At 44.0% G+C, this 16,216-nt stretch overlaps 2 protein-coding genes across 3 annotated transcripts in view; one reads left to right on the top strand and one right to left on the bottom strand.

The window, feature by feature from the left end:
- LOC130367492 (uncharacterized) overlaps positions 1–16,216 on the bottom strand; it is a 65,125-nt gene that overhangs the window by 33,719 nt on the left and 15,190 nt on the right. The window contains exon 5 of the mRNA XM_056569915.1: positions 1,267–1,469. Within this exon, the coding sequence (XP_056425890.1) occupies positions 1,267–1,469 (203 nt within the window). The remainder of the gene's footprint in view (positions 1–1,266; positions 1,470–16,216) is intronic.
- On the top strand, positions 8,295–15,881 carry LOC130267490 (hepatitis A virus cellular receptor 1 homolog). 2 transcript variants are annotated; one of them, XM_056517369.1, is made up of 6 exons: positions 8,295–8,425; positions 9,465–9,803; positions 10,904–10,981; positions 11,894–11,931; positions 13,117–13,228; positions 14,198–15,881. In XM_056517369.1, exons 1-6 carry the CDS (start codon positions 8,410–8,412, stop codon positions 14,236–14,238), a joined length of 624 nt encoding a protein of 207 aa, XP_056373344.1. In that variant the 5' UTR covers positions 8,295–8,409; the 3' UTR covers positions 14,239–15,881. The 2 variants fall into 2 exon arrangements, with proteins under 2 accessions (XP_056373344.1, XP_056373343.1); XM_056517368.1 differs by lacking the exon at positions 8,295–8,425 and adding an exon at positions 8,471–8,597.

The raw sequence follows: 16,216 nt of genomic DNA, 5'->3' as shown, positions 1-16,216 counted from the left end.
CCATTGCAGGAAATATTGCTTGTCAGCTTTTTTAATGGCCACAGGTTCCTGGCGGATAATGTCTTTTGCCAAAATCACTTGCCCGAAGGTGCCTTCTCCCAGTTTGTGATGGAAAGTAAAGCAGTCTAGGCCCAAAGGAATGGTGGCTGTCCTGGCCTCCTCCTGGGCAGCAGACGTTTCGGCAACAGATGTTTTTGCTTTTTTTCGTGAAGTGTTTTCCTCTAGTGTCCTCTTTCTCTTAGCCCCCTCTTCTTCTGCCCCCTTTGCCTCTCTATACCTCTCCTTGTCACAAGACCCTTTTTTTGGATTGAGAAATAAGATTGTTTTACTTAGTATTTTTGTCTAATCTATTAATTTTCAATAACTTTTCATTTTTGTGAAATCATTCAAACATTGGACCTCATGTATCCAAACTGTCTTGGTCTTGTTGCCCATAGCAACCAATCACAATTCAGCTTTCATAGTATTATGACTGTTTAACAAAGCTGAGCTCTGGCTGGTTGCTATGGTAACTAGAACAGCTTTATAATCTTGCTAAATCTCCCTCATTGGGTTAGAATTAGACAATATCTGGATAGATCTATCATTTACATAGTAACATAGTTCACAAGATTAAAGTAGAAAAGAGTCCATCAAGTTCAACCTACAGATGTTGCCATTGTTATCTTGATCGTGTTAACTTTAATGTAATATTTTATATAACAATAAAGTTGAGTCTTTTCTCCAAACTAAATGACCCCAAGTTTGACCCCCTGTCTTGGTCCTGTAACTCATATACTGTTTATAACAAAATTTTAGCGATTCCATAATAAAGGATAATTGTCAAGACCAATGAAGCTTATTTCAAGGACATCAATGGAGAAGTCTTTTCAATGTTAGGAATTTGCAGAATACAACTATTTATATGTAAAATAAACCTACAAAATCTATACAATGGGTGTCAATGGCGGATGTATGCAGCTGTGTAGGTGAACGGCCACATTGGTCCATTTGGTGGACAGTCCTGCCCAATGTGTTCTGCTCATAGCCTTACCAATAACATCCAGGCTGCTGGTTGTAGTAGTGACTGATATGTCTATATAGATCTCTATAAAATCCTATCATCTAATATATCATTTAACCTTGTATCCTCCTGCCTGAACTATTCAGTATATACAACTTCTCCATGTTGGATACAAAGTCTTATATAAGAGACTGATGCATGGACATAATTCCTAGGCTGACTATATATGGATTAATATGACTAATAGTTGGTGAATCTCTTACCTGGTGTCTTGTCCATTAGGTTAATGTTACTTGGTCCTGGGAGGTCACATACATTGTTCCTTCCCATGAAGGATAAGGGCCAGGTCTTCATTCTCCTCACAGCGGTGAGTCCAATATTCTCCATCTTGACCTTCTTGGCCTCCTTTCCTTCTGTACTCCCTTCGCTCTCCTCTCCTCTTTCCTCCTCTTCCTCCTCCCTAAGTCTTTTCATTTTGCGTCAAATACGGCAAAAATAAATGTCTAAAACAATCCGAAAATTGTCTAGAAGCGCTCACATGTGTCTCTGCAGGACTGCAGCATGTGAAGGTAAAGGTTCTGGCCAAGCACCTGGGTATATAGGCAAAAGGCACGTGATGTCATAATGCAGCCAACACACTGTGGTGATGTCATCACCTATACAGCGGCCTACCTGTAACCCTCAGACATTGTGATGGCCACTCTTGGACATGTCCTCTGTATGAATGTAGTAAACCAGATAGAAGTCATACATTTCTATGGTCTATTTCCCTCCTCTCATTTCTATGTGTGGATGATTCCTGACTGCTGTACTCTGGTCTTTTTGTCGCTCCCATAGAAATGAATGGAGCACGTGCCGCCGGCAGCATGGGGATGCTGTAGGTTCAGCTCTGGTTGGTTCCATACTTTTCGGAACTGGACAACAAGAACCTGAGCAGAACCCCCTCTATAGAGGAACAGAATGATGTTACGTACAGAAGAATGTGTCCGCCACTCAAGGCGTGTGGATAAACAAAACTTGCTTTATTGAACTCTTGGCACAGAAATCACATACAGAAAAGATTGTTTGATGCGTTTCGCACCAGTCTGTCATTGTTGAAAACTTTTGATATATTGCAGGACTCATTATAACATGCCATTTCACAATATACAACTGATAAAAAAAAAGAAAATTTTTACATAAAATTAAAGCTCAAAATAGCCGCCACTAGGGGTCGCCTGTCTTTTAGCCAGACAGACTAGTCTAGATTTTGCAACATCCTGGATACCGGTTGTAAAGTGGTATCCAGAATAGGCGATCCCTGCAGTATCATGTGGAGTGTATGTGCAGACACGCTACTCATGGGCGCTATTGGAGTTTTTGTCTAAACCTCCCCCCTCCGCTGCTGCCTCCGCGACATGCACCAAGGTTAGTTTTTTAGTAATTCAGCCCCTGTAGAGCAGTGAGCAGGGCCTTACCTTTCATGCTATTAGGAGCGGAGGAGTCTGCAGCCAAGCTCAGTGCTGTCTGTCCATTGTGCTGCAGCAGCATAGAGCTCTGTACTAGAGGGCTGCGTTGGGATTGTGCCCCTCCTGTGTCTCCTCACCCTGCAATCGCTGCCCCCGCCATTCTGTGGAGCCCGGGTAGCCTGCCCTGGAGGATCGTGACTGTACCTGTACTTCAAGCCAGGGCCTACCCATACCTCTATAGGAATGTACTTACACCCAGAAAGGAAAGGGTTACAGAGTAGAAAGGAGTGAATGACTGACTGCCCAGGCTCCCTCTGAGACTCAGAGCAGATGAGTCATCACTGTGAGGGAGAGAGATAGACACGCCCCCTCCAGCCAGCAAGATGAAAAAGTAACTCAGCAGCAGATAAATGCTTTTTTCTCTGGATATATAGGTCCTAGACACATAAAAAATATATGCACAAGATCAGGATTAGGTACTGAGTAACATATCATTTTTTATTTTTTTTGCACTATGACAGGTACACTATAAACAACACAATGTAGCTCCAAGTCAATGACACTTCTGTGAAATCACACTGTCCACTCAGGAAGCAACACTGATTGACAATCAATTTCACATGCTGTTGTGCAAATGCAACAGACAACAAGTGGAAATTATAGGCAATGAGCAAGACACCACCCAATAAAGGAGTGGTTCTGCAGGTGGTGACCACAGACCACTTCTAAGTTCCTATGCTTCCTGGCTGATGTTTTGGTCACTTTTGTATGCTGGCGGTGCTTTCACTCTAGTGGTAGCATGAGACGGCGTCTACAACCCACACAAGTGACTCTGCAGTAGTGCAGCTTATCCAGGATGGCTCATCAATGCGAGCTGTGGTAAGAAGGTTTGCTGTGTCTGTCAGTGTAGTGTCCAGATCATGGAGGCGCTACCAGGAGACAGGCCAGTACATCAGGAGACAAGGAGCAGGCCGGAGGAGGGCAACAACCCAGCAACAGGACCGCTACCTCCGCCTTTGTACAAGGAGGAGCAGGAGGAGCACTGCCAGAGCCCTGCAAAATGACCTCCAGCAGGCCACAAATGTGCATGTGTCCACTAGGGTTGAGCGGCATAGGTCAAATTCAAATTCGCGATATTTCACGAATATATGGATGAATATTCGTCATATATTCGTCATTATATTCGCTAAATTCGCATATTCGTAATATTCGCGTTTAATTTTGGCATATGCGAAAATTCGAATAATTCGAATAATTCAAATAATTACGAATATAGTGCTATATTCGCGAATATTCGCGAATATGCGTTATTCGCGATTAAAATTCGCATTGCGAATATTCACGAGCAACACTAGTGTCCACTCAAACGGTCAGAAACAGACTCCATAGGGAGGTATGAGGGCCCGACGTCCACAGGTGGGGGTTGTGCTTACAGCCCAACACTGTGTAGGATGTTTGACATTTGCTAGAGAACAGCAAGATTGGCAAATTCGCCACTGGTGTCGATCAAAGCAGGTTCACACTGAGCACATGTGACAGACGTGACCGAGTCTGGATTCCTCCTAATGCAAGACAATGCTAGACCTCATGTGGCTGGAGTGTGTCAGCAGTTCCTGCAAGAGGAAGGCATTGATGCTATGGACTGGCCCACCCGTTCCCCAGACCTGAATCCGATTGAGCACATCTGGGACGTCTCGCTCCATCCACCACAGACTGTCCAGGAGTTAGCGGATGCTTTAGTCAGGGTCTGGGAGGACATCCCTCAGGAGACCATCCTCCACCTCATCAGGATCATGCCCAGGCATTGTAGGGAGGTCATACGGGCACGTGGAGGCCACACACACTACTGAGCCTCATTATGACTTGTTTTAAGGACATTACATAAAGTTGGATAAGCCTGTACTGGGGTTTTCCACTGTGATTTTGAGTGTGACTCCATATCCAGACCTCCATGGGTTGATAAATTTGATTTCCATTGATAATTTTTGTGTGATTTTGTTGTCAGCGCATTCAACTATGTAAAGACGAAAGTATTTCATACGATTAGTTCATTCATTCAGATCTAGGATGTGTTATCTTAGTGTTCCCTTTATTTGTTTGAGCAGTGTAGATAGATAGATAGATAGATAGATATATATATATATATATATATATATATATATATATATAGCTGGTTCTTGTCTTCCTCATCGCCAAATGAAGTGTTTTCAGTCAGATATATAATGGTGGTATTAACATACCCAGACACTAGCATGGACTGAGGTTGATCAGCTGCTTTACTAAAATAAAGGAGGAGGAGAGGAAGTTAATACCTGACATAACAAGGCATAATAATCAACAGCAGCTGAGGGAAACATGGATCAGGATTCTAAATCAAGCACAGCACTATTATTTAGAATGACGCTAAATATATACATTAAACAAATACACATACGTAACAGCTTCGCCTGTTATTGTGGCAACCCCTGGGACAATTTAAAAAGGCACGTACAACAAGCCAATCATGTCTGGCCTTTGCTTTCACACCCTCCTGAGCTGATCTATTTATACTGATCTCAGAATCCATGTTCTTGCCTGTGATAATGGATCTTTTCCTTTTCCCTGCCTCTGGTTTGCTATTCCTGTGTATCTTCTGTATATTCTAGGCTTGTTGTCCTGACTACTCTTGCATTTAATTTTGTACAGCACCATTCTCTCTGTTACCGACCTGGCTTGTTTGACCTTTAAAATAAGTTTCTTTGTGCATTCTCTATTAGTGCTCCTATTGCTGTTCAGTAGTTTGTAAACCCTGTTGTTTTTTAATCTCCCATGATGTCCTATGCACATTATGCGAGGGCTATAAAGATTTCATGTATTTTTATCTATGGTTATGCCATGATTAAGGGTTAGAATGACTCAAAACGTGTCATCATTTATGCTTTGTATGTTAGCGTTTTGATACAATATGAGTATTCCTTTTGTGCTGGGCACATTTCTTCTGGAATCTCTGCTGATAAGGACCGGAGAAGCTGCCGGTCAGCACAGGTGCAGATAGTGGAGATGGAAAACATCACGAAAAACACATCAGGCAGATAATGAATGGGGAAGTGACCAAAAGTATAAAGGGATCCCTCCTATTTTTCACATAGGTGCAGGTCCCAGGGAACCTACACGTGGACTGCATCAGATATTTGTGGCTTGTTAACAGTTCTTTAAGAAAGTAGTTTGCTGTAGGTTTCACTCTTATTAGTAGTTCAGGAAGTTCCTATTTTTTACAAAATGCGGGTAAGATGCTGCAGCACATAACCACATCTCAGACATCATTGTGGAACTAATATAAACTCATGGCCAACATTTCTCTGCATTATGGTAAAAATCGAGTATGACCACTGACCAGACACCCCAACAGCATCATGAGGCGGAAGACAAAGTGAGGAGAACTTCAATACGTGACTTTGTGCATTCTATAGTAGCACAGCCAGACATCACTTGGGAGCAAGAAGAAAACAATGAAGAACTCTGCCGCCAGCTGCCTTTGTTTCTTGTATCTAATAGGTGAGTACGTGTATAGAGACCATCTATGGTACTCTACCCGAATCTGTATTCTGAATCTAAAGTATGGAGAGCTATAGCATTACCCATTGGTCTGCCTGCAGAACTTACTTGTAAGGTGGCAATTTTTCTTTTACAAAAATAGTTGAGCTTCCCAGTAAGGGAATTAAAAGAGCACTCCGTGTAATCCTGGCATTGTGTTATACCTAGTGCAGGGCCGAAAGAGTGGTGAATGATAATGGTTCAGAGAACACGGAACAGAGATTATCTGTGCCCCGCACTGCCACCTATAATAAGACAACTGTGCAAACAGTTTGGAGTCGTAGGTGGATGGGCTGATGGTAGAATCACAAGGGTCGTAGTGGTGACCATCTCCCCAAGGAGATTACTTACTCCAAAACTCAGCTATGGCACTTTAAGCTTAGGGGTTACATGGAACAACTCAATATTTCCCCACTTCATGGCTGCACAGTCTCTCCCTTACTCAATATTTCCCCACTTCATGGTTGCACAGTCTCTCCCTTTCTCAGTATTTCCCCCACTTCATGGCTGCACAGTCTCTCCCTTACTCAATATTTTCCCACTTCATGGCTGCACAGTCTCTCCGTTACTCAATATTTCCCCACTTCATGGCTGCACAGTCTCTCCCTTACTCAATATTTCCCCACTTCATGGTTGCACAGTCTCTCCCTTTCTCAGTATTTCACCCACTTCATGGTTGCACAGTCTCTCCCTTTCTCAGTATTTCCCCCACTTCATGGCTGCACAGTCTCTCCCTTACTCAATATTTCCCCACTTCATGACTGCACAGTCTCTCCCTTTCTCAGTATTTCCCCACTTCATGGTTGCACAGTCTCTCCCTTTCTCAGTATTTCCCCACTTCATGGCTGCACAGTCTCTCCCTTTCTCAGTATTCCCCACTTCATGGCTGCACAGTCTCTCCCTTTCTCAGTATTTCCCACTTCATGGCTGCACAGTCTCTCGCTTTCTCAGTATTCCCCGCTTCAGGGCTTCACGGTCTCTCCCTCTTTCTGTAGACCCTACTTCATTGCTGCACAGTCTCTCCCTTTCTCAGTATTCCCCACTTCATGGTTGCACAGTCTCTCCCTTTCTCAGTATTCCCCACTTCATGGTTGCACAGTCTCTCCCTTTCTCAGTATTCCCCACTTCATGGCTGCACAGTCTCTCCCTTTCTCAGTATTCCCCGCTTCAGGGCTTCACAGTCTCTTCCTCTTTCCGTAGACCCCACTTCATTGCTGCATAGTCTCACCCTTTCTCAGTATTACCCACTTCATGGCTGCACAGTCTCTCCCTTTCTCAGTATTCCCCACTTCATGGCTGCACAGTCTCTCCCTTTCTCAGTATTCCCCACTTCATGGCTGCACAGTCTCTCGCTTTCTCAGTATTCCCCGCTTCAGGGCTTCACGGTCTCTCCCTCTTTCTGTAGACCCTACTTCATTGCTGCATAGTCTCTCCCTTTCTCAGTATTCCCCACTTCATGGCTGCAGTCTCTCCCTTTCTCAGTATTCCCCACTTCATGGCTGCACAGTCTCTCCCTTTCTCAGTATTCCCCACTTCATGGCTGCACAGTCTCTCCCTTTCTCAGTATTCCCCACTTCATGGCTGCACAGTCTCTCCCTTTCTCAGTATTTCCCACTTCAGGGCTTCACAGTCGCTCCCTCACTCAGTAGACTCCACTTCAGAGCTTCACAGTCTCTCCCTCACTCAGTAGACTCTGTCTCTTTGTAGACCTTTCATCAGGGCTATAGTGTACAACATGTCTATGTCTACAACATCTCCAAATAAAAATAAAGCCTCACTGGTTATCACATGATAATTCACATAATTTCACATTAGACAGTCTCCAGAGGTCCCTGTACAATCTCTAATTGTCTTCATATACCTCCTATACAGATCTATTATTCTGACTCTGTACATTGGCTTTAGGTCTGTGGTTACTTATAGAGTGCCGAGGTATATTATTGACCAGTATTTACACCAGGCATATGCAACACTATGGGGGAGATTTATAAAAAGGCTGTGGGGAGGAAAAGTTGACCTGTTGCCCATAGCAACCAGTCAGATCGCTTCTTTTATTTTTCAGAGGCCCTTTTAAAAATGAAAGAAGCAATCTGATTGGTTGCTATGGGCAACTGGGCAACTTTCACTCTAGACAGGTTTTGATAAATGTCCCCCATAGGGGGACATTTATCAAAACCTGTCTAGAGGGAAAGTTGCCCAGTTGCCCATAGCAACCAATCAGCTTGCTTCTTTCATTTTTAACAAGGCCTTTGCAAAATGAAAGAAGCGATCTGATTGGTTGCTAGGGGCAACTGGTTGACTTTTCCTTTGCACAGGTTTTGATAAATCTCCCCCATAGTGTTCAACTGAAGATTCCAGGCATATTCTAGGCATAAATCTTGTATAATGCTCAGTACAGCAGGTGAAAACGATTCCCAGGGTATATAGAGAATACGGAGCACGTGTGAAGGAAGATACAGTGATGGCTGCCATCAGGAGGGAGAGGAAAGGAGCTGATACATTACAGCTAGAGTACAGGGAGACAAAAGAGACAAACTTAAAAAGGCAAAAATACAATAATAGCAGTACAACAGGTACATGCAGAATTACACTACACAGGGCGTGTTTGTAGCCTTCTAGTATTTAGCACATAGGTGTCATGTTCCCCGACTGGTTTTACCAAGTCATGGGACATGACACCAATGGGTTTAAATACTAAAATGGACAAGCATACCCTGTGTATTGCAACCCTGCAGTCATATCTTCTCCATCTACTCTACTGACTGTATGAGTGACCGCAGTTTAGATACATTGGTTATGAATGTGGACACAGACATCCACCATTATCCTGTGTCCTTATACAGTGGTCCCTCAACATACGATGGTAATCCGTTCCAAATGAACCATCGTTTGTTGAAACCATCGTACGTTGAGGGATCCGTGCAATGTAAAGAATAGGAAGTTGTACTCACCTGTCCCCGCCGCTCCGGACTGTCACCGCTCGTCACCGCTGCCCTGGATGTTGCGCTCCATCGCTGTCGCCAACGTCCCCGTGGTGTCCCTGCCGCTCCGGAACGTCTCTGCTGCCTGGGATCGTCGCTCTCACGTCGCTGTCATCACGTCACTATGCACGCCGCTCCTGTTGGATGGCGGGACGGCGTGCGTGGAGACGTGATGACGACGATGGACAGCGCCGGTGATGGAGGGGATCACGAAGATGACGCTCCGGAGCCCCGAGGACAGGTAAGAGATCATCACCAGAGCACACGGGGCACCGTAAACGGCTATCCGGCTGCAGCTGAAGCAGTCAGCGCTGCCGGATAGCCATTGATGTGATGGTCCCCACATACAAAAGCATCGTATGTTGAGAGGCCATCGCATGTTGAAATTATCGTAGGTCGGGGGGGGGGGGGGGTCACTGCATCTTGTGTCGTCTAAACATAAAACTTTCCCCTGTACAGTTCTGGCGGCATCAGAAGAAGATGTCACAGGATCAGTGAATGGTATATTACATGTGCCCTGCACTTATTCTGTTCATGGCGGTCAATACCACGTGTGCTGGGGGCGAGGCTGGTGCCCATGGTATGGCTGTAATGATGAGATGATCAAGACTGATGGGCAGAACGTGACCTGGAGGAAATCTGACAGATACCAGTTACTGGGGGATATAAGTGAGGGGGACGTGTCCCTGACCATCACCGGGGCCAATAAAGAAGATGAAGGAACCTACTGCTGCAAAGTAAAGGTCAATGGGCCATTCAATGACCTGAGAACAGAGATCAATGTGAACATGAACAAAGGTGAGACATTTTACATTTGACTTTTTGCAGTGTAGGATACAGTATATCTCATTATAGACAGGAAAACCACAAATGGTGGCCTGTGTGGTAAAAGTACACGGACCATAGGGTCAGGACCCATACCTGTTAACTGGTTCCAGAGGATAGAGTATGGCACCAGGTCGGCCTTATCCTTTATCTAAATATGGAGCCATACAATGGTTCATAGACAAGGGTGTGGGGAATGGAATATTTGGATGATTGCGAGCAAGGGATTTGATCAAAAATTTTCGAATTTGGTCTTTATTTACGTTTACCCCATTAACCATGAGGTTTCATTAACATTATATTTTCATAGTTGAGACATTTATGCACACGACAATACCAAATGTTTATCCCCTACCCATGACGTACATGTACGGTGATCATTGGTCAGGTGAGGGGAATATGGCTTGGGCCCACGAGTTGGGACTTGCAGATCCCCGCTGTTATCAGCAGCTGACATCTCCCGGTAATGACGGACTTTAGAACTGGCTCCGATGTCCATCATTTAAATAGGTAAATGCTGTGATCCATATCGATTACAGCATGTACACATTAAATGCCGGTAATCCCTGGTGTCTATGGCACCCATTGACAACTCTGTCCTTCCTGGTGCTTGGTGTATCGCCGGTGGTTACCTAACATAGATCAATGTAATGTAATAGTGTTATGAATTACGTAATAGGCCCCTAGGAGGGTCAAAAAAATTGTAAAAATAGTTTAAAAATATTTTTACATTTTTCAAATAAAACACTGTGCATAAATTTCCAAACTATTAAATAATGACACTCCTTATATATATATATATATATATATATATATATACACAGCAAGCCAGATTTTTACAATAGTTTGGATCAATAGTGCTGGCCAATTTATCCTTTGGTTATATATATATATATATATATATATATATATATATATATATATATTTTTTTTTTTTATATTTTATTATTATTATTATTATTTGGAATGGTCCTATAAAGGTAAAAATCTGAGATATTGTAGAGAACTCGACTGTTTTTATAAAAAAAAAAGTGTAAATAAATATATTGTAATTTCTTCTCTCATACCAACAGAAAACCCAGTATCCAGCTCCAAAACCTCAAATTCTCCTACAAATATCACACCTACCCGTCGGTCCATGTATGACACATGTGAGTAGAACATTTGTACCGTATTTTTCGCCATCTAAGACGCTCCGGCATATAAGACGCATTCTAAATTTTAATTCTAAAGCATGAAAATCTAGAAAAAAATATTCCGAACCTTCAACCTGCGGACCTCCAGATGTTGCTAAACTACAACTCCCGGCATGCCCGGACAGCCGTTGGCTGTCCGGGCATGCCAGGAGTTGTAGTTTTGCAACATCTGGAGGTCCGCAGGTTGAAGACCACTGGTATAGGAGGTAATACTCACGTGCCCCCGCCGCTCCGACCAGTCGCCGCTGCCCTGGATGTTGCCCTCCATCGCTGTCGCTGCGTCCCCGAGGTGTCCCCGTCGCTCCGGAACATCTCTGCTGCCCGGTATCCTCGCTCTCCGTCACCGCCATCATGTCGCTACGCACGCCGCTCCTTTTGGATGACGGGACGGCGTGCGCGACGACGTGATGACGACGAAGGAGAGCGCCGGCCATGCAGGGGATCCCGGCACGGAGCAGACACTGAGGAGGCAGGTAAGGTCCCTCCCGGTGTCCTGTAAGCTGTTCCGGATGCCGTGATTTCACCGCGGCGGTCCCGAACAGCCCGACTGAGCAGCCAGGTTAGTGTCACTTTCGCTTCAGACGCGGCGGTCAGTTTTGATCGCCGCGTCTGAAGGGTTAATACAGGGCATCACCGCGATCAGTGATGTCCTGTATTAGCCGCGGGTCCCGGCTGTTGATGGCCGCAGGGACCGCCGCGATAGGATAGGTTTTAATGTGTATTTGCCGGATAAGACGCAGCAACTCCCCCCCACCCCACCCCAGTGTGTCTTATACGGCGAAAAATACTTTATCTTTTTTACTTAGACCATAGCCTTAGAGTTCAAGAAGAAATTTTAAGGAGTATCCTCTTATTTTCTCTTTATAGATTATGTTCCCCACATCACAGCCTGGAGAACTTCACAGGTATCACACTTCTACTCACAATTCTCAATTTGTAGACTTAATGCATAAAAAAAAAAATGAAAAGTTATAGTAAATGGCTGCAATCAGTTAAAGCAGAACTCCACCAATACCTGAAAATTCCAACGCAAGTTGGACAAGGAAGTTGAGATATTTGAAGATCAAGCCTTCATTCTACATGGGATAGGAGCTGTAGCCTTTCATCAGTAGATGGAGAACAATAGATTAGAATCAGGGCCGTATCTACAGCTTGTGCTGCCCTATGACCTTGGACAGAATACGCCCCATATGGGTGATTTCACAAAAAAATTTGCATCCAGATTTGTCCAAATTTGCACCCACAGGTGCCTAATGGCAAGTACAGTCAGGGCTGGTAAGAATTTTTGTCACCCTAGACAAAAGCTGCTCCTTGACTCCACCCAGTGCCCCGCCCTTTGACACAACCCACCTGACTACTGGGGTAACACACAGTAACAATTCCCCTCGTCATGTAATTAGCTTTCTACTGGGGTAAAACACTGTAACAAATCTCCTCCTCATGCTGTTGGCTGAGCGAGTGGTTTGGATGCTGGTTGTCTAACTTTCTTGTGGCAGGCAGAGCGGTGCCCCCAATCAAGAGGGCGCTCTAGGCAGGTGACTATTTTGCCTATGGGCAGAGCTGGCCCTGAATGCAGTCCAGGTTAGAAGGACAAAAAGTCAAAGAGAGGAAAAAATTATTGGTTTGTTATTAAAATTACAGAACAAGAAATTGGGTAGAGTAGGGAAAGGGGGAGGAGTAGCAGTAACTGTTAGGTAGGAAGGAGGAGGAGACAAGCAGTAACATTGTGATACCGATCTGAATTGGACAATTTGCAGGCCATATTTGTCACCTCTAGTATGACTACAGAGGTCTTTTGAGGTCCTGCTTGGAAAAAGCCCACCGAGATCTCCTTATAGGCCGGCAATAGAAGTTCACTGATGACTTCTTTGTTCCATTATATGAGTTCGGTAGATTGAGGGGGCAGGCTTGTATAAGAGATCTGAGCTCCATTAGGTTGTGGGGTATACTTTTGTTTGAAACATTCAGGTGTCAGGGGATACTGGGAGCCACAGATAGGTGGTCATGGCTATCAATGATGATGATGATGATGATGTTCTTGGTGCTTTGCTTTACGATAGATGTAAAATAAAGTTTTTGTTGGTTTATAGGAGACCAGACCCTCTGAACAGTCACAATCCACATCCACCACCATTAATGTGATTCGTGGTGTTATTGGGACACTTTTCCTGATTACTTTAATGGGAATCATCATATGCATATGTAAGTAATTGATGCCCGTAGGTTGATAGTAGAAATGCGGTCAGTGACATACTTATGGAGGAGGTAGGGGGTGACATACTTATGGAGGAGGTAGGGGGTGCCAAGCAGGGGTGAGATTCAGCAAGTTCAATACCAGCCAATTCAGAGAAGCAGAATCCCTGCACTCGTTCTTTCTACATTCTGCTGTTTATAATTGCTTCGTGTATGGGGCACAGTATATAGGCACAGTATATAGTTTAAATATGGAGGACACAATATATTAAATTATATATGGGGCACAGTGTATAATTAGTTCATATATGGGGACACAGTATATAAGAAATTCATATATGGGGACACAGTATATTAAATTATATATGTGGCATCTACATCTAACTGCACTGGCGTCCCACGAGGCTGCTAGATCTGCATGTGACGGGGGTGCTGGTGGAGATGCACAAATCGCTACAGTATAACACAGTATAAAATTAATTCATATATGGGGCACAATGTATATATAATTCATATATGGAGGCACAGTATATGCATTCAAAACGGGATGCCGACATATACTGTAATGCAGTGACTATGTCCGAACCTCTTTCTGCTGGTATATGGTAATTTAACAGGACTTAGTGCAGCAGACCATGTCCTTGACTCCTGTTTAATCAGTGTATACCAGTGGAAAGTGGTGCGAATGTAGTCACTAGGTGACTACGTTCCACCCATTGAAATGAAGTCAGCCCGCTGCTGTATGTCACAGTATATGTTGGCATCCCATTCTTGGCAGGATTCCGATAGATACCTGTAGAGAATAAACACAGCGTGTCATTCAGATCTCCCATACACAAATATAACAAAGATACGACCGAGTAAAATTAAATTAATAAAAGGCAACCTCTTTTTTATTCTTATTTTTGTTTAATGTAATGACCGATCAATATGAACTATTCTATGACTGACGTGTTTACAAATATATTTTATTTCCAGATAAATATCAAAATTGGATGAAGAGAAAAACAGAGATGTAAATAACATATCAGGATTATAATTTATTGGCTTTCCGCCGCGGAAATTCTGCTTTCCGCATTTTGCAAACATTTAAGACCAGTCGTGAAATTCTGCATCAAAGTCCCATTGAAATCAATAGGTCTTGAATTTTGGCTTAATTCTGTGCTCTGCGAACACAGAAATTCTGCCGCAATTCTGCAATATCCTTCGGCAAGCTTTGCTGAATGGAACTTGTAAAGTGGTTTTCAGAATTTACGTTAATGTCAAAGTTGCGGCAACGTTCGGTAACCCATGGTAACAGCTTGTTTAAAAATACACTGCGCTAAAGGATTTTGTATGCTTTTAAGACACTATAATAAAGGTGCTCAAAGTATCCCTGGTTGTTGGCAGATGCCTGGCAGTGTTGGAATGAACACAGAGGTATCGGAAGACGTAGTGACTTTTTGGGAGTTGCAACAGGTTTAATGACTGGCAAGTTTTGCGGTTGCATCAGAACTGGTGTCCCAAAATTAAGAAGTTTTGTTTGAAAAGGCCAAAAAAAAAAAATCCCTCTTTTATGGGAGTTGCAACAAGTTGTGTTGTGCCAGAGCGGGGTCACCTTTTACTACCATGAACACTGTTCGGGTGGCTGTTGCCTCAACAGTCCCCAGCTCAGTCTCAGGTCTATTTCTGTGAATGTATTGCAATGCATGTGTATTTTTCTATATAAGTCTTCTGCATGCACTGAGCCAATACAAGTGCAAGGGGTTAACTGTCTGTACTCAAAATTCTTATCTTTACTGTGTAAATCTGGTAAAATGTCACATGTCCATCCTTCAGCAAATAAAAATCTAAGAGCTGTCCTGTCTCCACCCGAGTCCCCAGGGACAAGGGAGGGACCTTAAAGGGGTACTCCGCTGCTCAGCGTTTGGAACAAACTGTTCCGGACACTGGAGCCGACAGCTCGTTACATCATAGCCCTGCCCCCTCAATGCAAATATATGGGAGGGGGCGTGACGGCTGTCACGCCCCCTCCCATAGACTTGCATTGAGGGGCCGGGGCGTGACAGCACGAGCTCCTGGCGCCGGCTCCAGCGTGTGGAACAGTTTGTTCCAAACGCTGAGCAAGGAGTACCCTTTTAAGAACATGTTAGGTTCCGGCATTTGGACAGAGAACATCGCCCAGTAGCCTCCAGATACAATATTCCAGGTGTAGGCAACAAGCTGCAACCTTTGTGGTATGTCCCGCTACAGGGGTAGTACCAACACAAGTGGATGCTTTAGGGATAAGAGCAAAGCTAACAGGCCCCCTAGCAAAATAAGGACTAGGTTCTGGTATCCTCTAGGCTGTCTAAAGTGAATGTCCTCAGCTCAGTGATGTCTCCGAGTAACTCAAGGAAATGTAGGTGAGAGAGGGAGACTGCACAGTTTACCAAAAAAACACCTTTCTACCCCAAGTGTCTAACCTCATCCTTCAAGAGCAGTGTAGTACAGGCCAGAACATCCACATGGCTCTGGGCCCAGCACATACCACTTGAGAATAGAGAACCAGTCTACTCAGGAGGACTACAAGTCAAAAAATTCCCAGTGACATATTACCACCTATATCTGTCTAACATGTCTATCAAGTGTGATATTCCCAGTCTGTATTGTACCTGCAACATCAGTAAAGAACAAGCTGTTATCCATAAATCCTGGATTTTGAGGTATTTATTCATGGGGCTTTGCTTTATTTGAAGTAGTGGTTAGTGGGAACTGTCAGTTAACTACAGGGTTGTTACACTTCAGCTACCGGACACTACAACCCTCATCATCAGTCACATATACTAACTACAACCCTACTTCTGGCGTCACAAACCTGACAACATGCCAGTCAAGTGTCCAAATCTGTTTCATAGCATTTACTCTAGACCCCTGGTCACCACAGGATTGGTGTTGCGAAACTTCAAGCCAGGCCTTGTGATACCACTCCATGTGCTTACATAGAGTGGTAGTTCCTAAATCCAGACCCTGGCTATC

This window comes from Hyla sarda, chromosome 4, assembly GCF_029499605.1.
Source record: "Hyla sarda isolate aHylSar1 chromosome 4, aHylSar1.hap1, whole genome shotgun sequence".
Classification (NCBI taxonomy): Eukaryota; Metazoa; Chordata; class Amphibia; order Anura; family Hylidae; genus Hyla; species Hyla sarda.
This window is presented reverse-complemented; position numbering and strand designations above follow the sequence as displayed.

Excerpts from the sequence above, each read along its gene's own strand:
- LOC130267490 (XM_056517368.1), top strand. The coding sequence starts at position 8,486 with ATGGCTGCCATCAGGAGGGAGAGGAAAGGAGCTGATACATTACAGCTA. Across the intron at positions 8,598-9,464 it reads CAATAATAGCAGTACAACAG|TTCTGGCGGCATCAGAAGAA; the intron begins GTACATGCAGAA and ends TCCCCTGTACAG. Across the intron at positions 10,982-11,893 it reads TCGGTCCATGTATGACACAT|ATTATGTTCCCCACATCACA; the intron begins GTGAGTAGAACA and ends TTCTCTTTATAG.